Source organism: Penicillium verrucosum, assembly GCF_028828655.1.
Source record: "Penicillium verrucosum strain IBT 35672 chromosome Unknown utg000001l_segment0_segment0, whole genome shotgun sequence".
Taxonomy (NCBI): domain Eukaryota; kingdom Fungi; phylum Ascomycota; class Eurotiomycetes; order Eurotiales; family Aspergillaceae; genus Penicillium; species Penicillium verrucosum.
The window spans coordinates 9,490,982-9,515,391 of NW_026643210.1; the positions used below are offsets into that span (position 1 = coordinate 9,490,982).

At 48.8% G+C, this 24,410-nt stretch overlaps 10 protein-coding genes across 10 annotated transcripts; 5 read left to right on the top strand and 5 right to left on the bottom strand.

The window, feature by feature from the left end:
• Window positions 1-380: 380 nt before the first annotated feature.
• On the top strand, window positions 381-1,066 carry N7516_003438 (uncharacterized protein; the record flags this gene model as incomplete). The annotated part of the gene is made up of 2 exons (XM_057216158.1): window positions 381-620; window positions 659-1,066. The coding sequence occupies 2 exons, from the start codon at window positions 381-383 to the stop codon at window positions 1,064-1,066; spliced, it is 648 nt and encodes a 215-aa protein (XP_057078041.1).
• Window positions 1,067-2,730: 1,664 nt separating this feature from the next.
• On the bottom strand, window positions 2,731-3,753 carry N7516_003439 (D-isomer specific 2-hydroxyacid dehydrogenase family protein; the record flags this gene model as incomplete). The annotated part of the gene is made up of 1 exon (XM_057216159.1): window positions 2,731-3,753. The coding sequence occupies one exon, from the start codon at window positions 3,751-3,753 to the stop codon at window positions 2,731-2,733; it is 1,023 nt and encodes a 340-aa protein (XP_057078042.1).
• A 730-nt stretch (window positions 3,754-4,483) lies between these two features.
• N7516_003440 (bifunctional C97 family peptidase/thioredoxin family protein) lies at window positions 4,484-6,405 on the bottom strand (the record flags this gene model as incomplete). Its single annotated transcript, XM_057216160.1, has 4 exons — window positions 4,484-5,983; window positions 6,034-6,255; window positions 6,304-6,318; window positions 6,370-6,405. The coding sequence occupies 4 exons, from the start codon at window positions 6,403-6,405 to the stop codon at window positions 4,484-4,486; spliced, it is 1,773 nt and encodes a 590-aa protein (XP_057078043.1).
• Window positions 6,406-6,973: 568 nt separating this feature from the next.
• On the top strand, window positions 6,974-7,722 carry N7516_003441 (EF-hand superfamily Ca2+-modulated protein; the record flags this gene model as incomplete). Its single annotated transcript, XM_057216161.1, has 3 exons — window positions 6,974-6,976; window positions 7,031-7,242; window positions 7,356-7,722. 3 exons carry the CDS (start codon window positions 6,974-6,976, stop codon window positions 7,720-7,722), a joined length of 582 nt encoding a protein of 193 aa, XP_057078044.1.
• A 434-nt stretch (window positions 7,723-8,156) lies between these two features.
• N7516_003442 (putative RNA annealing protein Yra1) lies at window positions 8,157-10,031 on the bottom strand (the record flags this gene model as incomplete). The annotated part of the gene is made up of 6 exons (XM_057216162.1): window positions 8,157-8,201; window positions 8,270-8,426; window positions 8,480-8,550; window positions 8,608-8,772; window positions 9,733-9,762; window positions 9,816-10,031. The coding sequence occupies 6 exons, from the start codon at window positions 10,029-10,031 to the stop codon at window positions 8,157-8,159; spliced, it is 684 nt and encodes a 227-aa protein (XP_057078045.1).
• Window positions 10,032-10,602: 571 nt separating this feature from the next.
• On the bottom strand, window positions 10,603-11,383 carry N7516_003443 (ESCRT-III subunit protein VPS24). Its single transcript, XM_057216163.1, has 2 exons — window positions 11,321-11,383; window positions 10,603-11,256 (listed from the first exon to the last, which is right to left on the bottom strand). The coding sequence occupies exons 1-2, from the start codon at window positions 11,366-11,368 to the stop codon at window positions 10,606-10,608; spliced, it is 699 nt and encodes a 232-aa protein (XP_057078046.1). The 5' UTR covers window positions 11,369-11,383; the 3' UTR covers window positions 10,603-10,605.
• Window positions 11,384-11,820: 437 nt separating this feature from the next.
• wos2 (Hsp90 cochaperone SBA1) lies at window positions 11,821-12,871 on the top strand (the record flags this gene model as incomplete). Its single annotated transcript, XM_057216164.1, has 4 exons — window positions 11,821-11,919; window positions 12,106-12,431; window positions 12,486-12,749; window positions 12,806-12,871. The coding sequence occupies exons 1-4, from the start codon at window positions 11,895-11,897 to the stop codon at window positions 12,869-12,871; spliced, it is 681 nt and encodes a 226-aa protein (XP_057078047.1). The 5' UTR covers window positions 11,821-11,894.
• Window positions 12,872-13,903: 1,032 nt separating this feature from the next.
• On the top strand, window positions 13,904-15,322 carry N7516_003445 (translation machinery-associated protein TMA46). Its single transcript, XM_057216165.1, has 3 exons — window positions 13,904-14,079; window positions 14,169-14,719; window positions 14,776-15,322. The coding sequence occupies exons 1-3, from the start codon at window positions 14,005-14,007 to the stop codon at window positions 15,218-15,220; spliced, it is 1,071 nt and encodes a 356-aa protein (XP_057078048.1). The 5' UTR covers window positions 13,904-14,004; the 3' UTR covers window positions 15,221-15,322.
• Window positions 15,323-15,742: 420 nt separating this feature from the next.
• Window positions 15,743-17,023, bottom strand: N7516_003446 (FAD-dependent oxidoreductase; the record flags this gene model as incomplete). Its single annotated transcript, XM_057216166.1, has 3 exons — window positions 15,743-16,173; window positions 16,287-16,873; window positions 16,995-17,023. 3 exons carry the CDS (start codon window positions 17,021-17,023, stop codon window positions 15,743-15,745), a joined length of 1,047 nt encoding a protein of 348 aa, XP_057078049.1.
• Window positions 17,024-19,050: 2,027 nt separating this feature from the next.
• N7516_003447 (WD40 repeat domain-containing protein) lies at window positions 19,051-24,317 on the top strand (the record flags this gene model as incomplete). Its single annotated transcript, XM_057216167.1, has 6 exons — window positions 19,051-19,073; window positions 19,227-19,624; window positions 19,681-19,804; window positions 19,859-20,167; window positions 20,220-20,992; window positions 21,046-24,317. Coding segments are annotated over 6 exons (4,899 nt in total), but the record flags the coding sequence as incomplete, so codon positions are not given.
• Window positions 24,318-24,410: the final 93 nt, after the last annotated feature.

Here is a 24,410-nt window from a genome sequence, read left to right on the forward strand (position 1 = left end):
TATCTTGATCCTTCTGGAGTTATGACCCCTTCTCGAAGCTATATAACAGGCATATAAAACAGAGATTCACTGCCTGTTATTTCTCATTCGAGCTCTCCACTCCTTTCAAGTATAGATAAATTCTTTGGTAATAATGGTTCGAACCCTTGGTGTGTGAACACAAACGTTCGTAGGTGTGACTCATGGTCGACATCCCAACTAGACCACACAGGTTTCTGCGTTTACCACTATCCTGGTTTTGATATTTAACCAAAACCAGCCACCCAGGCACCTAGGCACCCAGGCACCCAGTTCCTATGTATATATTATTAAGGTGTTCAGAACACCTACCAGAACGTCACATTATTAAAATCCCTTATTTAATTAAAGTAAAGGACTATATGAAATACGCTCTTTCCGGTCTCGCAGCCACTGCTGCTGCCGTTTCTCATGCAAACCGGGCTACATGTGATGAGTCTTCGCTCAATACTACCACCACTACCTATACCACCACTTCCGAAGACACTATCTTCACCGTTGCCAAGAAGTTCGACTGTGGCCCCTGTGACATCGCCCGTTACAACCGGATGATCGATGCCGAGCACATGTTTGCCAATTTCACTCCCCGCATTCCTCCCCAGGTCGCAACCCGGACAGCATAACCTGTCTGTTGGTCAAGCAAAATGCCACGGCTACTTGTCTCAAAGGTGGTCCGCATGACTACAAAACCATTGCAGGTGACACCATTGAGGAAATCGCTTTGTACAAGCTGAAAATGACGGTCAAGTCGGTTTACGAGAATGGCAAGATGGCTGTTTCGTCTATCCATGAGGAGCTTCCCGCCAACACTTTCCTCAAGATTCCCCAGTGTGTTTCTAGTGTCTGCCATGTTACACCGTTCCACTTCACCTACGGTGTGTATAAGGATCTTGCAGAGAAGTTCGGTACCACTGTTGGACAGATCATGGCCTTCAACGGTGGTTACAACTATAGTGAATCGGCCGCGGATGCGGATGCGGATGCGGCGTGGATCAGCGTGCCTATGGGATGCATAAACCTTGCTCTCAATGTTACTGAGGAGATTTGAGCAGTGGATAACTGTATACTTTCCGAAAAGTTCATCAGTCAGTCGATAAGGCCAGGGCAGAGATGGGAAGTCTGTCGACATCTGTAGGGGCTGTTTCCCAAGGTATCAGATCTATCCAATGGTAGTAGATAAGAATTCCTTTTTGCTAAAACTAATCATGTAGGGGTTTATATACCCTGTAAAAACTATCTGAGCATTGCTCATTGTAGCAAACAACAAATAACAAACAAAAGAAGGCTCAGTCTGCAGCAAACAACATGCATGCATGCATGGGAGATTGTTCAACAGATAGCACATCAACAAGAGGGATCAACTAAAATTTCTTCTCCAATTACCCGGGCAAGCCGAATATTTGATGAAAAAATAAGTTCGCGTCAACCGGGGTCAGTGTAAGCCCAGTGACACTGTGCGACAAGGCTTATGCAAGCATAGAGCCAAGTCACGATTTCGAAAAATTAGATTAATCGGCGCCCTACAAGGTAGGGCTATCAGCGATTAAACTGATAAGAACCGTGTACTACACTTGATCTAAGCCAGATGGCAAAGAGAAGCTGAAGAAAAAAAAAAAAGAAGAAGAGGTCGGGGGGGGGGTCGAGCCTGGTTATATACCTTGGAGGCGGTGGGTCCTTTCGGCATTATAAGGGCGGTACCCCGGGGGTGCGGGTGCGGCCCAGCCCGTTGATTAGCCCCGACATCAGCCCTAGGGCCATCTAGAACCTTCGAAAGGTCACTACCACATGCTTTTGCTTTGTCACATGTTAATTTTGTTGTTTGTTCTTTGTTCGCCAAGTTGCTATACCTAACTAGATAGTTCTATTACATTCGACAACTTTCTTGGTCCTTCTTCGTTCTATAGTCAATGAGCCAGCTAAACATTGTGATGATCAGTCCTCCCGGACTCCGAAAGGCCCAACACATACCCACAGCGGAGCAACATTGACGTTGACCAACACCTACGATGATACCAAGTGCCATTCTGGTGACCACGACACCATACAGCATACTCAGTCGTCCGGTGAGACTGGCAGAATTCTTATATATCTAGAGGAGGAAGAGAAGCTATAAATATGGCTTCAATTATATTTATGAAGAGATTATACAGCTACCAAAATTTCATTTTGTGTTATAGAGTGTACCTTTCGTTACAGGCTTCAAATCTAAGATTTATAATATGTCTAGCTGTATGAGCTGGGTTGGCCAGTATACTCCAGGGCCCCTGCTCATGCTTAGTTGATACTAGGGATGAAAAATAACTATCGACCATCCTGAACAGAAGCAGAATCTCACTAGCTACTAAGAGAGGCCGCTGTAACAGAGTGAATATTGTCTTTCCCACGAGTAGAGATAGCCTCATTTGTTTCTGCGGTATCAATCCAGTCCACGTGTGTGGTTGTTGCATCGATAACCGCATCCTCGGTGACAACATTTGAAGGTTAAAGCCCATGTACAGTAGTAGTCCAGGCACGCTGGTAAGGAACGTTATAACATTCGCCCACAACTGCTAAATCAAAGAGACATTGAATGCCCCAGGAATAAATGTTGCTGTTGATATAATTCTAAGTGGCCTGTGTATTCTTTCCCCAACGTCTCAAAGTTCTTTATAGGGCAGTCTATAATAATAGATTTCCCAAATGTATTTACAAATGACCAAAATCTCCTGACTATCATCGCACCTGGTTGATAATCTCACCAACACACCACTTCTCAATCGTGTTCTTCAACGCAGCTTGTAGGTTTTGCAACGTTCTTTCAGAATACCAAGCAAGATGAGGTGTCAACACCAAGTTCAAACCCGCTGCTTCTGAACTTAACAATGGGGAATCGTCTCTCCCAGCAGGTTCTGTGGTGTAAACATCTGTAGCTGCGCCTGAAATCGCCCCACGTTTGAGAGCTTCAACCAGGGCTTGTTCGTCGACAATGCCACCTCTTGCAACATTAACCAACACAGCATGTGGGGACATAACCTGTAACTCCGCAGTAGAGATCATGTTGAGCGTCTCAGCGCTTCGTGGCAAGCACAAAACAACTACAGTCGACTTTTTCAAACCGTCTTCGAACAGAACCCGACCCGCTCGAGGAGAGACACCCTTACGCTCAGCAATAATCACATTCATCCCGAGACCCTTTGCCAGGGCCTCGATACGTTTGCCTAGCGATCCGTATCCAACAATACACACAGTCTCATCACTACACAACATCGGGGCTTTTCCATCAGGTGCACGAACCCGACTGAGCAATGAGCCATTGGTCTTCCACTCAGTATCAAGTGACAAGTCCGTAGGAACTGCAACTGTGGCATTATGAAGCTCGATGAACTTCCGTCGAGTGGCAAAGTAAAGTCCAATAGCATGCTCGCTGACACTGTCAATATTAGAGCCAGGACAGTTGCACACGGTGATTCCTCGTGTGGACGCAGCTGCTACATCGACGCAGTCTGTGCCTGTCGCCATGATCGCTATGAGGCGGAGTTTTGGGGTGACTTCCGCGCTGAGGGTCTCTGCCGTCAGGCGTGTCGTTGTTGTCACGATGATTGTGGCATCTTTAACGCGGCTGGGCAGATCAACGGGATCGGTCCATCGATGAACTGCGCGAGTATGCGGCCCTGGTAAATTGAATTCGGGGATTGGACAATGAACAGCCTCAATGGCGACGATGTGGTGGGTGATGTTCTCTGCGGCCATGATCATGGATGAGGGGAGACAGAGGATGTGTTATTTGGTTTGAAGATCTTCAACTGATTTCCCCGCCGTAGATATCTCCCAAGACCAAATCTGGCCAGTGTGTGATGACTGATACCGAGAGTAGCCGAGATGGGTCTCGGGATAATGCCGATATGTCGCCAATGAAAGGGCCGGATGAACATATCCGGGAAGATTTTAAGGTTGTGCTTTTAAAATTTGAGATGGTTGTTTACGCCCTGTCAACGACAAGGATCAATATGTGTCGGAGTCGGACTGTTGCTCCCCGCATCACGTTGGTCCTTCGCATATACCGATGGAACCGACGATAGCCGATATCAACCCTCATGCTTGGCAACCTCAAGCTCTCTACTAAAACCTGGATATACAACAATGTAAATTATTCTTGCAAGCTCTTGTTTGTCAAATAATCGCCATCATGTCGGGACAAAAGGCACCACATGGTATGAAAGTCTAGGATAATACGAAGGTGGTATGCGCTCACTCTTCTGATAGCCATTTAATTGTGGATGTGCTCTTAGATGAGGACAGGAAGAAGGTCTTCACTATCAAACTCGCCGGTCATGCTGCATTTGCAGCAGAAGGAACATCTTTGTTAATTGGATAGCCCATAGTGAGGAAGGACAATCAAAGATATGGTTCAGTACATTATGGCTAAGCTTTCGAGGAATTCGAGTGCACGTATATTCCGATTGGAGACTATGGAGAAATTCAATAATTACAGCCCCTTGCTAAACAGTTCTCCTCCTATCTCTTTAAGCAGAGGCTCCTTCTGTACGGCCTCAATCTTCATCTTTCCAGAAATCGTCTCCGCCACACCCATTGCGCGACAAAGATCGATTAGAGACCCATCCATCGGAGCTTCGTAAACAAGAAGACCAAGGGCGAACAACAACCCATGCAAGGATTCCACGCTCTCGTCCTCGCGCGAAACAGCCTCAAGCAACGACGCGGTCAATTCGACCTGGTCTTCCTCAGACAGAGGATCAGGCTTTCCATCGAAACGGGCGTTATGATTGAATGAGGCAAGATTGTATGCAAAAGAGGCCGCGACAACGCGGAGGCTGGTTTGTGAGTCTAGGAGGGAGTTCGTAGCGAGACGGAGGCAGGTCTCGCGGAGTGGAGATGAGGAGGAGGTGAGTTGCTCTGGGTATAAAGGAGTGCTGAAGAGATTGCAGGATAGTTGGAGGGCCACAATGCGGAGATTGTATGGACATGAGGATAGATCGTCTTGAGATAGCGGTGCAAGGAGGGTTAGGAGGGTTGCGTGTTGGGCTTCTTCGGCGAAATAGCCACTTGCACGTGGGTCAAGCAGAAGAAGACGAACGAGATCAACCACGGCAAAATGACTGCCACTGGGAAGCGTTGAGTATGTGGAGGTCAATGTTGTGGCAAATGTATGCAAATCAGGGACCCTGATATCGGCGACAGGTCCGGTGGTTGAATGACGCAGCTTCACAAATTCAATGACCTGCGCGACACCTTGGCCATCCTTAAATGTGTCAGGAAGCTTTTGGAGGAGCTTCTCGAGTGGGGGGACCTTCTTATACATGACGAAAGTCGTAATCTCTCGCTGAAGACTAGGAAGTCGTAGTTGACGATGGGGGTGGGCCGGGTGTGCCATCTCTAACAACATACGAACATTTCCCACTAGCTTGGCCGGTGTTGCACCGCTCCATTGATCCATCTTTTGGCCCTTTAAAAATGTCATAAAGGTAGGAGTCGAGCGCACGCTATACTTCATGCCAACATCGCGAGCTATGCCAATGTCGACTTTGATGAGAGTACCTCGCTCACCTGCTTCCGCTGCAAGTTGGTCATACGTTGGGTAGACAGCCTTGCAGGGCGGGCACGTTGACGAAGTGAAGAAAATAACGGCGCAGGAATGGGAAGCACCAGACAGCTCACTTTGTAGCTGACTGAGGTTGCTCACCATGCGGACTGTGCCTGCTCCTGGATGAGTCACTGCCTGAGGTGCGGGAGGGACAGCCCTTGCTGTGGTTGGTTGAACACTAGGCCCAGGGGCAGGACCTGTCCCGGTGCCTTGAGTGACGCCCTTGAGAGCCATCTCAATTTGAGGTTTCATCATTTGCCCAAATGGAGTTTCGAGGAAAGTGCGAGGTAGATTGATAATGTGCTCAGGGATGCTTTTACCGACAAGGAACATTGAAAGGTCTTGAGTAAAGTTGTTGCAGTTGTGAAGAAACAAGTCGTATGACTAGAGCTGATTAGCCATAGCTCCGTTGCTGAGGTTATTCATGAACAAACCTCGGGTGTATAAATGGTTGCCAATGAGCCTAGGTATTCTTCAATAACATCATTTGGAAGCTCAGTGGTGCCCAACTTCACGACCTCCATGGGCTGTCCATGATGGGTACTCCCTGGGGCAGCGGTCTGGATACCCTGGCCGAAGTAATATTCAATCCCGTTGAGGACAATAGATGTATGATAGATGGCATCCATTTGTGTCCCTGTCAGAGCAAGGGAGTACTGTGCAAATTAGAGACTGATCGCTTTCAATGGCGCGTTCGAACATACCATTCGGGCCAGACCCTATATTCCAAATTAGTTGATATTTATCACGCGTAGAACAGAAACCCCTACCTTTGAAAGGTCGTATACATAGAGTGAGACATCCATGATGAAAAAGGTGTCCGATGTAGAAGAGAGTAACCTTTTGAAGAGAAAGTCGAGATAAAGAGCCCTTAAAGTGCGATCTACGCAGGCTCCAATCCGATAACGTCAGCACCGGCAGTCTGCCTGGCCAAGGTGCTATCACGTTCGATCGTGTTCGATAACATTTTGTATGGACGTGATATTTGACATTTGATATTTCTACTTCATCAAAATGGAATGTGGCTTTGTTCATTGACGCGATCTCATTTCTCGCTATTTCCTACCTCACAGGTTAGTATCTGTGAACGTCCAAATTCAGAGAAGATATGTACATAGTATATCAGGAGTCAGACACAAAATGAACCATCCATTTTCACATGTTTTGAATGGTCATTTATACGCATAATTGTGTGTACGAAAGCCGTACGAAAGCCGTGCAAAAGCCGTGAAGCTGAGGTGCTACATCCAAACTCCGTAGATCGTTTTCCAATCGCGGCTCTCCCCACCTTCGTCACCCCCGGGGCCAAATCCTCAATTTTGTCCATGCCAACACCCTTGCAAAGCTGCAAGTCCTGTCAGTGATACTACTCACATGGTAAGAAATCCTATATATAATCAACATCACAACCCAAATCTAACTCCCTCACAGCCTCCCAAAAAGCGCGGAGGCGCAGCTAGCTCCTCCGCACCAGCAGCGCCAAAGCGCGGACGCGCATCCAAGCTCGCCAAGGAGAACAATATCACAGCCGAAGAAGAAAACGAAATAAAAGAAGTCTTCCACCTATTCTCCGACAAGAATACAGACTTCCCAGACGAGAAGGAGGGAGTCATTCCCCGCGAAGATGTGCGCAAGGCACTGGTGTAGGCTTCCCTACCTCTGTACCCCAGCAATTTACAACAACCCCCCACCCCCTTCCTCAATTGCTTACTATCAATATATAACTACGAAATTCTAACAACTCTCCCTTCAACAGCGCCCTCGGCCTCCCACCCACCGACTCAACCGAACTCGCAGAAATCCTCTCTGCACTCGATCCAACTCTAAGCGGATACGTGCCCTACAGCCCCTTCGTCTCAATAGCAGCTGCCAAGTTACGCTCTCGCGATGATGACGCTATGGCTGCCGAGGTGGACGATGCGTACCAGCTATTCACGCGCGGCACGGATGGCCCCATTACACTGTCCCATCTGCGGCGCATTGCGCGCGACTTGAAGGAAGATAGCGTGGGTGATAACATACTCAAGGATATGATCCTCGAAGGGAATGGGGGTGCTGGGTTGAGTGCCGGTGTTACTTTGGAGCAGTTTCATGATGTCATGACCAGAGCTGGTGTGTTTTAGGAGTGGGGGATTTGTGTAGATCTTTGATGGGATTGCATTTTCTTGTTTTGATGGATATAAGGGTGGGATTCGGCGTTTGGTTTAGCATCGACTTTTTAGCAGGGAGTCCGAGGCTTTGAGACTTTGAAGAAATTCCCAAGATTGTTCGAAAAATCGATTGTCATTTGTAATGTCCCATTGTGAGTGTAGATACATGCTTTCCTCCACCGGCTTCTGCGAAAGACATGAAAAAATTAAGCCTGCTGGTACTAGCAAAAGAAAAACATAAAAATGAGGTAGATAAACACAGCCAGTGAAAAAAAGAAGCAGACCCAAAGGAGCACAGAAGGAGATATGACCCGCGCATCAACCGTAAAGAACTCCCGAGAATATTTGCGGAACTTGTATCATGCAGGAGCCGCGATGGAGGAAAGTGAAAGCAGCCGTGTAACCGTTTAGGAGATCTCATCGGCCATGCCGATATCCTGGTTGGCGCTCGCCTGGGGGACAGTGCCGCTGACGGGAGCAGTGCCTTCAGTAGGGGGGCATCGGTGCTGAAGTAGTCAACCATCTCGGCATCAAGCTCCTCAATAGTTTTGGGCTTTCCACGGCCGGCGTTGCGGCCACGAGGGCGAGCAGAGCCCTTTCCGCGGCGGCTTCCCTTCTCAGCAGGGGTCGTCTTATCTTCCTTGGCCTTGGTGGCGGACTTGGGCCGAGCCTTCTGACTGTGAATGAATAAGCATATGAATGCGGACAGCTAGCATGGACGTCAACTTACGCAATGCGCTCAGTGAGAGGCTTGGGAGCAGGGATAGCGGGAGCGCGGGACGCATCATAAACAACTTCGATCTATAATATAGGTCAGTAAGGGCTGCAATTTTGGTTGGCCAAAGCAAGAGGATTTACCTTCATGGGGCGACCATCGACAAGGAGTCCGTTGAGCTCCTTGGTGGCCTTGGCAGCGGTGTCTGCCCTGACGAACTGGATAGAGGCGATGCCACGGCTAGTACCATTTTGGTTGTAGGTGAGCATGACTCGTTTGACGGGGCCAGCAGACTTGTTGAAGTATTCCTATATCGCAAACATAGACGATCAGTATTTTCGGCAGACAATTTCAGTGAGAGCGCGGTTCTCGAGTGTCGGAAGTAAGGTGGCGGCGCAAACGACAGCCAAAAGGAGAGAGCATCAGCGAGCACACAGCATCAATATATCGTCTGTCCCATCCTAGCATTGGAAGGAACATGGAACATATAGCTCCATAATTGTAACCCCATCCGAGAGGTTGCAATTTGCTCCCCAAAATGGAACACAAAACCAACAAACATACATAGTAGTATGGAGTCTTCACTCCAACCACAAATCCATCAAGCGATCACAACAAGTTCTTAAACAAAAGCATTCTTTCACGTCACCGCCACCGCCATCAAGGCAGAGGCTGTCAACTGGAATCCATTTGCCCATAGATGTGTCATCCCAACAAAGTAGGGCCATTCCAACTTCTCCAAGTCACTGAAATAGGTAATCACCCCATAGCAGCAAGACTCTTCACGGAGAGACTTGAGACAAGTGTCTCGAATAGATAGGATTCAGTCTGCCCTCTGAACCTGTTGACCACTGTTCCACTGATGCGCTCGCTGATGCCCATATGGATCCCAAAATAGAATGACATGAAGGAAATGCGCAGGATTGAAGAGAGGTCCGGATGATGAGTTTTCATCAATCATCCTCGGCATAGTACTCAGAGAACAAGGCGGGTGGATTCCCATGTGGAAATCAACACGAGCAATGTACATCTTTTCACCGTACTACAACACAGTTTGACTTCTAGTCTCGCAGAGCGCCAGCAATGTGTATATTTTGCAGAGACATGTAGAAGGAGCAAACTGTGTGCGCCGTGCATCGAGGAATATCCATCGATGTGGGAGGAGGTAGAGAGAGGTCGGAAGGTCGGTCGAAATCGTTTGCGCCGCGAGCTTCTCGAGAAAAGAGATGGCGATGGAAGCCAATATGAGAGCCTTTAGATCAACATACCTTGACATTGGCCTCGGACACATCGGAAGGCTGAGGATATTAGCGCATGGACAAGTAGATATATCATAAGAGCAAGAACTTACCAATCCGCTGACAAGAATCTTGCTAGAACCAGTCTGGGCGATAGGGGCTGGGTGAGCAGATTTGGGAGCAGCCTTAGTTGACTTCTTCACACCTCCGACGGTGGATGGCTTAGTCGCAGCGCGGCGGGAACCACCACGGCGACGAGCAGTGTGGCGAGCGGTCTGGCGACGGCTGCCGACGAGATCATCAAGGGACTTATCAAGGTTGGCAGACATGACTGCGACAGGTAGCAAAGCTGGCGATTTGCAGGTTCGGCAGGTGTCACTGGATGAACGGGTCGTGGATGATATGCGGCCTAGGATTTAAGTCGCGTTTGAAAGAAGAAGTTGAGATCACAGTGGATACTTGAAACGGGATGAAGCAGGTATTTGTTGAAAAGGATGACTCTTGAAGGGAGGAAGGATACGAGAGAGTGAGGAGAGGGGGCAAGTCGTAGCCTGGTTATGCGCTAAACCCGTTTTGGCGGCGCTCAATGCAAACAACATCAACCAATTTGATTGGACGAATGCTATTGAGCCCCATGCATGCCCATATACCTATTGATCTCATCTTTGTTTGCCTCTTTTTGTCTATTTTAAATTATTGTCCCATTGTATGTGAGTTCGAATTGAGACTGCATAGCAAGTCTGTATAATTTCAAAACAAGCAGAAATCCATTATGTGCAGGCCCAGCCTTAAGAGAATAGACTATGGAAAAACAAGCACCCAACTCCAAACGCGAGAGTCGTGGAGCAGACGACTCAATAACAATAAACAAGAGTAACGCTCTGGGTTTGCAATATGTATGTACTAGCTCTTGAGAGCTTCCAACCGACCGCGCATTTGCGCGAGGGTGGCTTCTTGGTCTTCGAATTCCTCCTCGGCTTGTGGAGATTCCGGCTCTGAAATTTTGGTCACAGGTGGTGCCGTAACTGGCTGTGCCTGGGCGAGTTTTCCTTGCAAAACTTCCTGCAAGATCTTCTCAATCTCTGATTCTGCTTCGTCTTCCTCATCTTCAAAGACGGAAGGGTCCATAGTAGCATCATCAACCATCTCTTCGATAATGCCTGCCCTGACTAGTTCTGAAGACAGTTGGTGCATGGTCGCAGATAATTGTGGCAGTCGGACCAAGGTGTTCACGTCCTTCATGATCCCAGTTGACTTTTGAAGACTGCCCTGGATTTTGCGCGCCGAGAAGGCTTCATTGACCTGCATTCCCACACTCTGTAGTTGAGCCCGGCTGGTATTCAATCTTGTAGTCTGTTTCCGAATGCGCACCAGCTCCCTTGCAAAGACTTTGGTGTCATTGTTAGCCTGCTTGGCCTGGGATGGATTTCGCTGGGCCCGTTTAGAGGCATTGACGATGTGCTGGCGAGTCAGACTGTCACTGGCTTTTAGCCGGGCTAGGTCGCGGTCGAGTTGCCGTGTATTCGTGCGTATTAAAGCATTGCATTTTCTCATCTGACAGATTATTCTTTATCAGTGTCATATTTCCAGGCATTAACGAGCCACACCAACTGCCTACCTGGGCTTGTGGGTCAGGCCCAAAGAATACCGCCTTGAGACTCTCCATGAATACAATCTAGCGATAATGGGGATGGAAAGTGGCGGTTTAAAAAAAAGACAGGTAGGCAAATCAAAGGCGTCGGGGGTGTTCAATAAATGATTTAAGTCCTAGAGTGAAAGGCTCATACCCGGTGCATCGTCTTAGAGATAGGCGGGGCAAGGCTAATTCGTTGGGGTAGGTTTGAACCTTCGGGGTACTGTATGGTAGGATACTTGTCGAAGACCAGAATCGCTAGGTCTTCGGCTCGGTCTTCAGATCAATACATCAGTGACTGTCAATATTCAAGCCTGACAGTACTTTAAAGTGCCACGCTCAGGTCTCAACCGAGAGCGGAAACTGAGTCAGCTCTGACGTAATACGATGTCCCACATAATTAATGCCTGAGGCACGCTTCTACCAGTTTCTACAACATAGCACTTTAGGTAGGTCGTGAATGAGCTTCTCCTACACTTCTTCTCCTCTTCTTGACCACGATTTCTATCTCCCTCTCTTCCTTCAATTCTTTCAGTTATCTTTCCATCCCTAATTCAATATGTCTCAGACTTTGACTCCCGAAGGTACGTCGTGACTGCTCTACTGCTTCCCCGCTCTCGAACGCGGGACTGCACATTTTGCATGGAATTTACTATGACGTTATATTCAATGTTTAAGACCATGTTGAGACATTTGAAACATCCACTATGCCAATTCTACAATTTCATTTCTAAACGGGATCAAGGGGCTAACATGCTGTTTCTTTTCAGTTACATGGGCTCAGCGTTCATCCGACTCGGACCCTGAGCGCAACTACCTTTACGTGAACATCAAGGCTGCCGAGGTTCCGAAGGCCGATGCTACCCTCAGCATCACCGAGAAGAATGTCTCTTTCAAGGGCACCTCCAGGAAGGGCGTAACATACAACGTCTCCCTGGACCTCTTTGCCGAGATCGACCCCGAGAACTCCAAAGTCAACCACACCGACCGCGACGTCGAGCTCGTTCTCCGAAAGAAGGAGCTTAAGGAGGAGTTCTGGCCCCGCCTTCTCGAGAGCAAGCAGAAGATGCACTTCTTGAAGACCAACTTTGACAAGGTAAGCTTGTGCGATCGTTCTAATTTGTGATGGATGTTGACTAATCGGATGCAGTGGGTCGATGAGGATGAGCAGGATGAGGCTGGTGAGGATGACTATGCCAACAACTTCGGCGGTCTCGGTGGTGAGGGTGGTGGTGACCCCAATGCTGGTCCCGGTGCCGGTGGCCTAGGCAACATCGACTTCTCCAAGCTTGGCGGTATGCCCGGCATGGGTGGCATGGGTGGCATGCCCGACCTCAGTGCTCTGGCTGGCGGTATGGGTGGTATGCCTGGTATGGGTGGTATGCCCGGCGGTGAAGGTGCCGAGGAGGACGATGTAAGTTTTGCTCGCCTATCGGTGGTCTGTGATTATCTACTAACACAACTCTGCAGGAGGACCTTCCTGAGCTCGAAGAGGCCGACGGCCAGAAGCCCACCAAGATCCAGGAGATTCCTTGAATGTGAGATGCCTGCTTTCTGCGAAATCTATGACGACCAGAAACGAAAAATGAGGGCGCTTAAGACGCCTACGGGATGATGCTTTGGAATATGGATTTGCTCGGGTTTTTCGCCGTCCATTGACTGCAAGGATATTTTGACCAGGCAGCCTTGAACCAAGGCCAACTTTTATACATAGTAGTTCTATTTCATTGAAAACATCCCAATGATTGATGAAGCGTGATGGGTGGTCATTACAGCCCCAGATGTTTTCATACGGTACAATTGTATATCGTAGATGGAGTAGTTTTGGAAACACCTCAACGGTTCGCTTCTTTCTAGCTATGTGGATGTGAGGTGTTAGTTTTAGTTTTTCTTGATATATCATATTAAGTGGCCTCTGTATTTCGGTCATTTTTTTAGGATATTTCTCCCTACAATAGTTAGGTGTCTTTACTCTGTACACTGTAAGTGGGTAACTTTTTATCTTTCTTTTTTATAGGTATTTGATAGCAAGTGAAAGTCCTATAAATATGAAGAAAAGTCTTCAAACAGTAAAACTATTTAGATATAACTGTTTCAATATATATACCTTCCATTGTTGTTTCGTGGCGTACTGATAATTTACATAGCGAGGGCCCTATTGTGGGTTGTCGAGGGCAAAATATTAGTGGACATATGACGCAGGTCAATATGAAGAGCACATGCTCAAAACTCGATATTGTACAGTGAGAAAAATCCCGAGAAATCAGTGATTTACTAGTTAAAAAACATTGAATCTTCATAAAGATATTTATATAACATATAAATCTCATCTCAGCCTACTTTTTTTTTATATTTCGCCTCGTACTGTAGACCCCGTGGACGCTGGAGTAAAAAAAAAAAAGACCCGCACCGTCATTGGTTAACCAAAAATTACCGTCACACTCCTCTCACACCCCTCGTTTTCGAGAACATTTCACTCTACAACCAACTCTGGCATTCTTGCCCACTCGATATCATCCTCTCCCAGATCTCCCTGTCATTCTTTCGGGTTTCATCAGCGTCTTTAATTTATCTCATTATCACCAAATTGAGGCGCACCCTGCACAGGCGCATTTTCACATTTTTACTCTTCCCCGAATCCGCGACGTCACGTCCGCCCAACCGTCGCCATGCCTCCCAAGAAGGTCGATCAGCCTAAGAAGAAGAAGGCCACCGTTGATGATAAGTCCTTTGGTATGAAAAATGTACGTCATACCCTCCTTTTGAAGTCTTTTTTTCAAAAGCGAGCCCGCTCGCGATATACCCCCCAACATTGTCCTAACGTTCAATATAGAAAAAAGGTGGTGCCGCCAAGAAGCAGATCCAACAGCTGCAAGCACAAGCCGCAAGCAACAAGAACCTAGACGAGAAGAAGAAGGCCGCCGAAAAAGAGAAGCGTGAGGCCGAGAAGGCGGCCGCTGAGCGGGCCAAGAGAGAGAACCTTGAGTTGTTCAAGCCCGTGCAGGTCCAAAAGGTCGCCTTCGGTGTTGACCCGAAGACTGTCCTCTGTCTTTTCTTCAAGCAGGGCCACTGCGAGAAGGGCCGGAAATGCAAATTCTCACACGACCCCAATGTCGAGCGCAAAGCAGCCAAGAAGGATTTGTACACCGACACCCGTGATGAGAAGCTCGACGAAGAAGAGAAGAAACAGAAGGATACCATGGACGACTGGGACGAGGAGAAACTACGAAGTGTCGTTATGAGCAAACACGGCAACCCACGCACAACCACCGACAAGGTGTGCAAATTCTTCATCGAAGCAGTGGAGAACCAGAAATACGGTTGGTTCTGGACTTGTCCAAATGGAGGAAACAAGTGCATGTACAAGCACAGCTTGCCACCAGGGTATGTCTTTTTGCCATTTATGTGTGCCTCGTATGCGATACTAACAGCGGGGGTAGATTCATCCTAAAGACCAGGGAGCAAAGAGCCGCCGAGAAGGCCCTCAAGGACAAGTCGCCTTTGAACACTCTCACTCTAGAGGACTGGCTCGATTCCGAGCGTCACAAGCTGACTGGCACGCTCACGCCCGTCAACGAGGAGACCTTCGCCAAGTGGAAGAAGGAGCGTATGGACAAGAAGGCCGCCGAGTTCCAAGCACAGCAGGCTAAGGAGGCTACTGGTCGTACACTGTTCGAGAGCGGAAACTGGGCTGAGGAGGATAGTGAGGCCGAGGAGGGCGAGGACGAGGATGGAACCTGGAACTTGTCAGTCATGCGACGAGAGACTGAGAGACTGCGTGAACAGAAGGAAGAGGAACGTCTGCTCAAGCTCGGTGGTGGAACTCTGCCAACAAGCATACCCACTAGTATACCCGAAACTGTCACACCTGAAGCTGTGGGTTGAGTCCCTCCACGTACTCACGATACTAGATTCGTGGGCCCTTGAGGATCCTTCTCCCCCAGCCACAGGCAATCTTGAAGTTTGTTTCGTGTTGCTGTGGGGTTGGATTTCGATGTCGAGTGATCGCTGCAATCGCTTGCCAAATCTGCTCGCTTTGTATGCAACCTCGCTCATCATTCAGGGCTCGGTTGGTCGCCTTTTCTTTCCAACCTCTATACGTGTGTACTAAAAATGTCATGCGTAGAGGAAAAGGTCAAGGCTGACTAGCCACGGGGGCACAAAGGCTTTATGGGCCTTGGGTGTCCCATGTGACGGAAGAATCAACGGCCGATATACCTTTATGATAGCACCTCGTTATTTTGTTGGTAGCAAAAAGTTCGTTCGTTCAAATGAACCTGATGCCTTCATTTTTCTATGTATCAGATTGCACGGCATACAACATAGTAAGATCTATCAACTCAAGAAATATGTACAACATGCTCTCTATAAACAATGCATGCGCTCGGTGAATGCCAACAAATAGTTTTACAGCGAGGCTTTAGCCTGCAACAGCCTCTTCTTGAGCATCACGGCTACGATGTCTTCGGCAACACCACGAGACAGCTCAAACCCGCGACCACCAGCACCATACCCATGAACGATATACATATCATCAGCGAGCTTCTCCGCCTCGATGCGCAAACCGCCCTCTCGAGCTGGCCGCCTACCGACAATATCGCGAATCACATCGAACTGGCCGTCGCTTTCGGGCGTAAAAGGGAACCACTTCGTTGCGTTAGCTAGGAGGCGCTGCCTGGTTTCCAGCGATGGGTTCGGGTCCCAGTTATTCGGCTCTTTCGTGCCTCCGATGATGGTCCCGCCTTCGAGGGGCCGTGGGATACAGAAGGACCACGAGCCATCTGTATTCTGTCGAGTAATGGTCTTCGAGACGGGGTTACGTACGAGACACGTTTGACCTAGATGACATGTCAACCCACATATTCAGAACGTATACGTTCAAGCGTATCTCGAACACAACCATCACCACCACCACCACCATCACCATCACTCCTATCGTAAACACACATACCTCTGATAATAAACGACTTCGGGTCCTCAAACCCACTTCCCGAGCAGTTCACCACGGTCTTCACATTCCCCGCCATACTAAACGCCTCCTTCAAATTGGCAAGCGTATACTGCCTGGTGTCGCCCCCCTTGAGGACGAACTTGCGCAGCAAATGCGCACAGTAAACAGGTGAGTTAATCACATACGTCCCGTACTTTACACCCCACACCACGCCAGCCGGAACCCCCTCTTTCCCCAGAATCTGGAACCCATCCATGTGCGAGTAGACATTGCGCACACTCTGTTGATCCAGGTACTCAGGCGGTGGAGCCTCGAGGTACTCAACGCCCTCGAGGAACTGGATTCCCGCGCCAGGCTCAGCGGCCGCAGTCCGCTTCAGCAACTCATATGTGCGCTGCGCTTGGTCCGCCTCCTTAAGAGCCTGTGGCGAGGAGCCTGGCACCGGACGGTAGTGGGCTCCTGCCCATGGCGAGGCGTAGTTGAGGGAAGTTTCTGAGGGGAAGTCGCGGGCTACGAGGAGGATGGATTGGGTTGGAGTGAGGTGTTGTTGGATGCATAGTGCGGTGGAAAGGCCAATGACACCCGCTCTGGTTGAGGTTGTCAGCTGATTGTTGTGTCTTGTGATGGCCTTTTTTTTTTTTTTTTTTTTCTCTCTCTTTTGGGGGCTGATTGGTTCGAGGGTATTATATGTGGGAGTGTTGGACTGACCCGATCACTACGATTGTGTCTTTGGACATGTTGGGAGTTGGGAGTAGCTGTCACGAGGGATTAACAATGTGTTTATAGGGAACGATTCATAGATTGGCTCTCTCATTGTCCTGGGGAGATTGGATGAGTCAAGAGGGTCCGGGGAACCTTGGAAGGCGATAAGACCCCCGCGATCAGATGATAACGGGATACGGCATTGTCTACAACATACGGGGAAGATAGGGCATGGCATCCAACATTAGGTAGCCTATGTTGTAGGTAGTATTCCTGGATTGTTAGTTATATAGAGCACGTATAATATAGTCTCTCAATTCCAACAGTAGGTGTGCCTCTTTTTGCATCTTGCCTTGGCCCGCATTGAATATGTACGGGAGTATGTATAGTAAGGCTTCTGTTGTGACTTGTATTATTTCAAGCATCAGAATTGATCTAGTACATCCAGTACGACTTGATAGTCCTTTCTCATTGCCCAAGCTCGATTGAAAACTCTGCCGGTGCCCCCGATACTATCACAGGGGCCCAAGCTCCAGGATGTTGGACGGTGCCTTTTTTGTGCAGGGATGACTGCATACCTTTGCATTTCTGTCACATCACAGGAACAAAAATGCAGAACCACTTTGCAGTACTCCGCACTTCAATATAAGCCTCGTGGAAGAAAGCAAAAAAAAAAAGAAAGCGAGATCGTCAGTGATAGATATCGGAAACACTAGTTCAAGGAATGAAACCTCTGAACGGTCATTTCTCCGAACTCAAGCCAAGAAGAAGGCTGCTATAGGTCAATAGAGCCAACTTAGACCATTCTCTAGTTGATTTCAGACTGTCATTGAATGGCTGGATGAGTGCAGGTATTGGCTGAGGGGTGGTTGTGTAGGCGCCGAGGGATCAGCAGTGGTAGGCGGTGATTGGCTGGGTGAAGTGACGAAGCTGCAGCTTGAGAACAACAGCACGGATCCCAATCACATTTTGCTGTCTCGGATCACATTATCGTGATTTTATTATTATTTTCTATTAGTTCATTTTATATATCAGTTATCATTTGAAAATTAGGCAGTTCCTTGCAGTTGAGAAGATATCAAGTTGAGTTCAGTTGGAGTTAGGGTTATATACTTTCAATATAAAGTAACGAAGTACTACGGAGTACTACGGAGTACTACGGAGTACTACGGAGTACTACGGAGTACTACGGCGTAGTTAGTAGACAGTTTACCTCCGAGTGATCGACGTGCAGGACACTAAAGATAGTACTAGGACCAGGGACTTCTCTTCTTCAAGTGATTCGGGAACTTTGTCTGCATTGACCTAACCTTGGGTTAACTTTTTCCCTTTACTCGGATTCTGCATGCTCGTTGGTGCAAGTCCCACAGGATAACCCAGCCACCAAGAAGGCTCGATCTCACCGTCTCCGCTAATAATGTGTTGAATATGGTGCTTTTAATCCCGGGCTATGCTCCGGTTTCTCTGTAACTCGAGTAACAGGACATTTGTATGGTCCAATTAGGAAATGAAAGCGCCCAGCAATCCCTCCGAGCGCCAACCATTACTTTAGTAGTTCCCGTATTTTCATTTGGATCGACTTATCGATGCTCCCCTCTTTTTGGGAAATGTTTGTCTTCATTTTTTAACTCCGTAATGTCTCCTATTTTCTCGAGTACTTCCTGCTTAATATGTATATTATCGTCATATAGAAGAACCCCCAGTCTTACATATCCTGTCACAAAACTTAAGCCCCCTCCGTCACGCTTTCTATGTGATGAACGTGCAAGCGAGTTTCAATTTCCTAGTTGCTTCCAGTGTCACATTTGAATATCTTTTTCTTAATTCTTTTTCCCCTCCCTTATTCCAACGGCTTGCATCCTCCCTTTTTTTCCTCTCTCGCATATCTCTTACATATCTTGCATCTCGCCCTTTTCATTTATAGGGTCCAGATCTTCGCGCTTACTTAGGTACTATATTTCAGTCACATTGTCAGGCGCTAATTCTCTCACCCAAATGTGCTTTGAGATATCCTGGAAATTCTCGTCTTTCACCTTGACCGGTACTCAGGGTGGCCGATTAGAAATCTACCTGGCTTAAACAGAGGTCAGTGGCCCAATCTTGTTTAAACTCTTTTTTTTTTTTTTTATCTTCCCTCTTGCCCTGGAGATATATCATCTGGGACTTTTGTCTTGGACATATCCGTTTCTAGTAAACCAATTTCCCCGCAAATTGTCTCATATGCATCTGGGCAAATAGAATGGTTGAGTTGACATGGAATAGGAGCTTGGGGACAGAATTACGACCCTTGAGGACCGTCAAAGCAATGGCACCTGCACCGCCAGCTGTCCAACCTCGCTTTGAGGCCTGCGCTTCGACGGCGTCCTTGTTCCTCTACGCCCAGGGCTCAACAATCCTATGTTTGCATCATGATACATTGGCCATCGAACGACGTTTTCAGAGTCACCAGGAAAACATTGACTTTATATCCGTTGATAATGTCAGCGAGCGGGGTGCGGGGAGATTGGTTGTCAGTTACGATGTAGGGCAAACGGCGATTGTCTGGGATATCTTCACCGGAACGGAGATTGCCCGCTTTGCTTCCTTCGATCATCTGCGAATAGCTTCGTGGATGCGTAATGGCAATGTTGCATTTGGTAAGAGCATTATATTATTTTATGAATTTGGATTCGAGTTACTGATTTGAATACAGGAAATGGCAAGGGTGAGGTGATCCTATTCGAACCTCCCACTTCAGAGCACATCTCTGCGCGCACCATCTTCGACCCAATCACAGCTCTTGCGCCAGCCACCGATTGTCGTACTTATGCAATTGGGTATGTGCCATGAACATGATTAGAATAGAACACTTGGAAGCTAATGAGTTCCAGATATCAAAATGGGTCTATATTGATCGCGAATTTACTCCCTCAATTCACCATTCTTCACACTTTGACTACTTCGCGTGGACCATCGCCAATTATCTCCTTAGCTTGGCATGCATCCTCATCGAAACAGAAGTCAGACATGCTGGCAACCCAGTCATCGAATGGTGATCTACGAGTTTGGAGCGTGGCAAAACCACCAGGGAAAGAGTCGCCTCGAGTGATTAGGGTATTGAAACGATCTGACTCAAACTCATCCGATCCTAAATGGATGGGCTGGTCGAAGAATGGAAGACTGGTGCAATATTTGGAAGGGTGCGCAATCCTTCGGGAGGATAACTAGAATTTTACTGACATTTGATCATAGAGAAACATGGTCTTGGGATGTTCGAACGAAACATGTTACCTACGATCCAATCCCCACCATCGACGGTGTGCGAGGCATCGCAAACTATGGTCCTACTGCGACGCTATTCACCATCGGCCCCAAGCACTCAGTCCAGCAGTATGATTTGGAAAACCCGGCAATGGTTAAAAATGTGCAACATCTTCCAATCCCCCGGCCTGGCACCGCGGAAGGTAGTCGATCACAAACAATGTCCCCACGACGCTTGCAAGACGCTCCTGATATCCGAGAACCACCAGGCCCGGCCAGACGAACGCCATTTGACGCAAACGGCATGGAGAGTCTCAGACAGAGGGCGGATCTGACGAGCCCTGCTTCATCGCGCAGTCGGACGGAATCGGTGAGCTCAAAGGCATCCTCTGGGAAGTATAATATGAGGCCTTTCTCCCCGCCAAGTCGCTCTGGTCAAAGTGCTACGACATTTTCGATGACGTCGGGTGGCCATGATACACCGCAGGCTTCTGCTTCATTTGCGTATCCATCTTCGGTCTCAATGTCATCCGTGAGAAGTTCGAGAGCGGCATCACGATTGCGGAATGAAGTTCATCTCAGCCCTGCTGACAAGAACATTGTGGATCTATTCCCATTCACCCGGGCTCGCTTGATCGATGTACCTTACAAACAGCCGCCGCCTATCGATGAGACGGATCTAACTGCGGATGATCTTCGTCTGCAGATGTTGAGCGTGGTTTTTGGCTGGGATGGAGACATCCAAGATCTTATTACAGATGAGTGTATGTATCACCCCATTTCTTCTATCGTGGAGGCATCTTTTGACAATTCTTAGTGAGCCGCCATGCTGTGGGTAGTCAAAGCGCTATTCTATTAACGCAATGGCTTGGTGAGACCAACACAGATGAAATGGCCTCGATGATTAGTTCTGGGCAGGCAACAACTTCCGACTGGATGATTCTTGCTTTGAGTCAGATGAGCGGCCAAGCGCAGGCAAACAAGGTCGGACAAGCATTTGTACAGAAGCTACTTGAGATCGGGGACATACACTCCGCGGCCTCGATCTTGCTTGGTCTCGGGGACAGCAATGATGCCATCGAGGTTTATGTTTCTCGCAACCACTTTATGGAAGCTATCCTCATGACATGTCTCCTGTTCCCGTCAGACTGGCAGCGCCAGTCATATCTCGTTCGTCGATGGGGAGAACATGTCGTTACTCACTCCCAGCAACAACTCGCCATTCGCTGTTTCATGTGCACGGGAGTGGAACCATCAGAGCCGTGGGCATCTCCATCTGCCCAACAAACTTCATCTTTTGCAGAAATGATTCGCGCCAAATCTCCTCTCGCTTCGCCCGAGCCCTCTCAAGCCAATATGCCACCACCTGTCCGACCAAGGTCTACATCCAACTCGAAACCTACATTGAAAACGCCAGCCCTGAAGCTCATTACTTCCTTTGACGCACAGCCAGGACGGTTCCGCTTCCCTGGCTTAAAGTCTGATGATCGCACGCCAACAAATGCACCTGGAATCACTCCGATTGCTGAATCTGCTGTTCCTGAGTCGGCAATGTCCCCTGGTGGATTTGGCTCTTATAAACTGAACAATATCCAAAGCCTGAGCCACGCAATGACTTCTCGAACAAACACTCCTTCTTTTAACCGGCGTCGTCTACCATCGATAGGAGAGACACCAGTGGATGTGCACCCTCCAAGCTTCTCACGGTCGAATTCTTACAGCCAGAATGAGTATAGCTCCACCTCCGAAAATGAAATGAGCGGACACGAGCAGAGCCAAGATGAGAAGGAGAGCAATAACGGTCTGCTCACTTTGTCAGCCACAAAATACAACCCCAGTCTAGACTCTCTCAAGCCCAGTCCCCAGACTGCTGTCCAAGGGACAGACAAGTTTGCCGCAATTAAGGGACTTCCATCACCAGCTGCCGGTGTATTTGAGGCTCTCACAAATGATGATCATCGTAACGGGTCCCGAGATCGGAAACCAGACGGCCTTCAAATCGAGACATTGGAAAGTGAAAGAAACCCGCAGGACCGCTCCGATTTGATTCCCAGCGCCAAAAGCACTGCATCGACAGCGAATAGCTACGCTTCGGCTAGGAGTCCAAGTGTCAGTGGCCGTAGCATTGATCAATACATCAGTAGTCTGGATGAAGCGAACTATCATGCGCGGAAGTTCCGTCCACATACCCCGGGCCGTGGAAGACGGAACCCAGATGACACTGCCAGCCAGAGCTCAAGGGTCAATCAACCGCGTGATACCTCTCGAGATGCCCGCGGTATGAGCGAGCGTCGATACATCCAGCCCGCCAAGCGCTCTCCTTCCTCGCCGGTGCCTATGTCTCCTGATGAGCTGGCACGATACCACACCGCAGAGTCCGAAAAGCCAGTTGAAACACGGAAGTCGAAGTCTCGCACTAGAAGTACTAGCAAGGTAAGAGGGCCAGGTTCTCGGAACCGTCAGCGCTCTTCAAGCCGACACACCGCAAGCCGTGTCGGTATGGATAAACGAGACGCCTCAATCCGAGGCCGCAGCAATGACCGACAAGGATCCAGCGCTCGATCACCATCATCGCCTCTTCCTATGGCATATCCTACAGAGGAACCATCTCAAGATATCGATAATCCTTTAAGACTTGTCGAGGGTAACCAAAAAAGACTGCGATCTCGCCACCGAAGTGCCAGTCGACGCCGCGTCGAGAAAGGAACAACTTCTAAAAGAGACGGCTCCCCAGAGACCAGACACAAAACATCACAGAGTCTTTCTGTGATTCAAACAGGGTCTACATCAGACCCGTGGGCGCAGCAGGCATCCGTACCGGAGCAGTTGAGTAGCAAGGTCTTTGGCCAAGAAGACACGTCCAATGGGTATTCTAATGGGCAACCAAGCTCGACCGTTAATGATTTCCAAGACGTTGTGTCTCCAAGGACACCATTTGTCACCCTCGCGGAGAAGAAGCGAAGAGAGATTGCCGCTGCTGAATTGGAGGCACGAAGATTATCACTCGCTCGCAACCCATCAGCACCAAACATCCCCTTCCCGGGCGAGCTGCAGAGCGCAAGAAGTCCCCTTGAGGCTTCCCCGCCTTTCTCTGGTACAAGTTCATACTTCCAACGGGCTCCATCGCGGAACAAGATGTCCCAAAACAAAGTGTCTATCGACTATCCCAGCAGTTCCGACTCAAATTCTTCACGTTCCGGAATGCCTAGTGGGCTTCCGGCAACTCCTCGGGCTATGCGACATCCCAAGTACGGAGGAACTGGACAAGACGAAGAGCGACCTCCTTCTGTGCCCATAATCCCCACAGATAACAGTATGTTCCTCAGCAATGCCCGGTATCAAGGAGATGCCGAGAGAATCGGACGATCGATGTCTGTCCCTGTACCAGAAGGACAGTACAACGCCCCTTCCATGCCCAACGACCTCCCCATGCATCCCCGGTTTAACCCAGCCCTCCCCCGGAGCCGGTCCAGTAGCCGCAGCCGCGCGAAGGGCCATAACCGCACCAGTTCAGGCAGCTACGTCTCCAGTACCTCCCCCCACGTTCAAGTGAGCATCGAAGAGACAATCGAGAATGCAATGCAGAGCGAACCCTCATCGCAGTACGAGACAATTCCCCCTCCACCACCGCCACCCATCCTCCCAGAACTGCAGCATCTCAACACTCCACCTCCACCACCCCCATTTCCATTCCCATTCTCCGCGACGCCGGTCTCGCCCCGCGAGTCCTCCGCGACAATCGATATCGCCATCGACAACAACGAAGACCTCGGCCGTCTCCTCCCTCGCGCCATGACTGCCGCCCCGGCTCTCAATTCAAGCGGCCACGGGATGGATTCCCGTCAGTCGGGTGGTCAGCGTATGTCCTTTGACCATCGCCGAAACCGTAGCTCAAACGAGAGCTTGACGAACAAGCTGCGCAGCTTGACTCGTATGCGCAACAGCAGTCGCAGTGTCGAGCCTTGGGCGCAGGCTCATGAAGCGGAGATGGCTCCCTATGAGACTCTGAACCCGCATGTTGCTGGGTCGAACTCGAACTATATTCTACCGAGTCAGAGCTATGTTGCCCCGGGCCCGAACTATGTTTAAGCCCCCCCGTTATGTTAGGGCTTAACTGGTTGACAACAACAACGAGGTGTCGTTTTTTTTATATATCTTTTGCTGGTTTATTTTATTCTTCTT

Bases quoted from the DNA above. Each gene is read 5' to 3' on its own strand.
- N7516_003443 (XM_057216163.1), bottom strand. From the start codon at position 11,368: ATGGAGAGTCTCAAGGCGGTATTCTTTGGGCCTGACCCACAAGCCCAG. The intron at 11,257-11,320 runs GTAGGCAGTTGG...ATAATCTGTCAG, and splicing joins GGCCTGACCCACAAGCCCAG to ATGAGAAAATGCAATGCTTT.
- N7516_003445 (XM_057216165.1), top strand. From the start codon at position 14,005: ATGCCTCCCAAGAAGGTCGATCAGCCTAAGAAGAAGAAGGCCACCGTT. The intron at 14,080-14,168 runs GTACGTCATACC...CGTTCAATATAG, and splicing joins AGTCCTTTGGTATGAAAAAT to AAAAAAGGTGGTGCCGCCAA. The intron at 14,720-14,775 runs GTATGTCTTTTT...CAGCGGGGGTAG, and splicing joins AAGCACAGCTTGCCACCAGG to ATTCATCCTAAAGACCAGGG.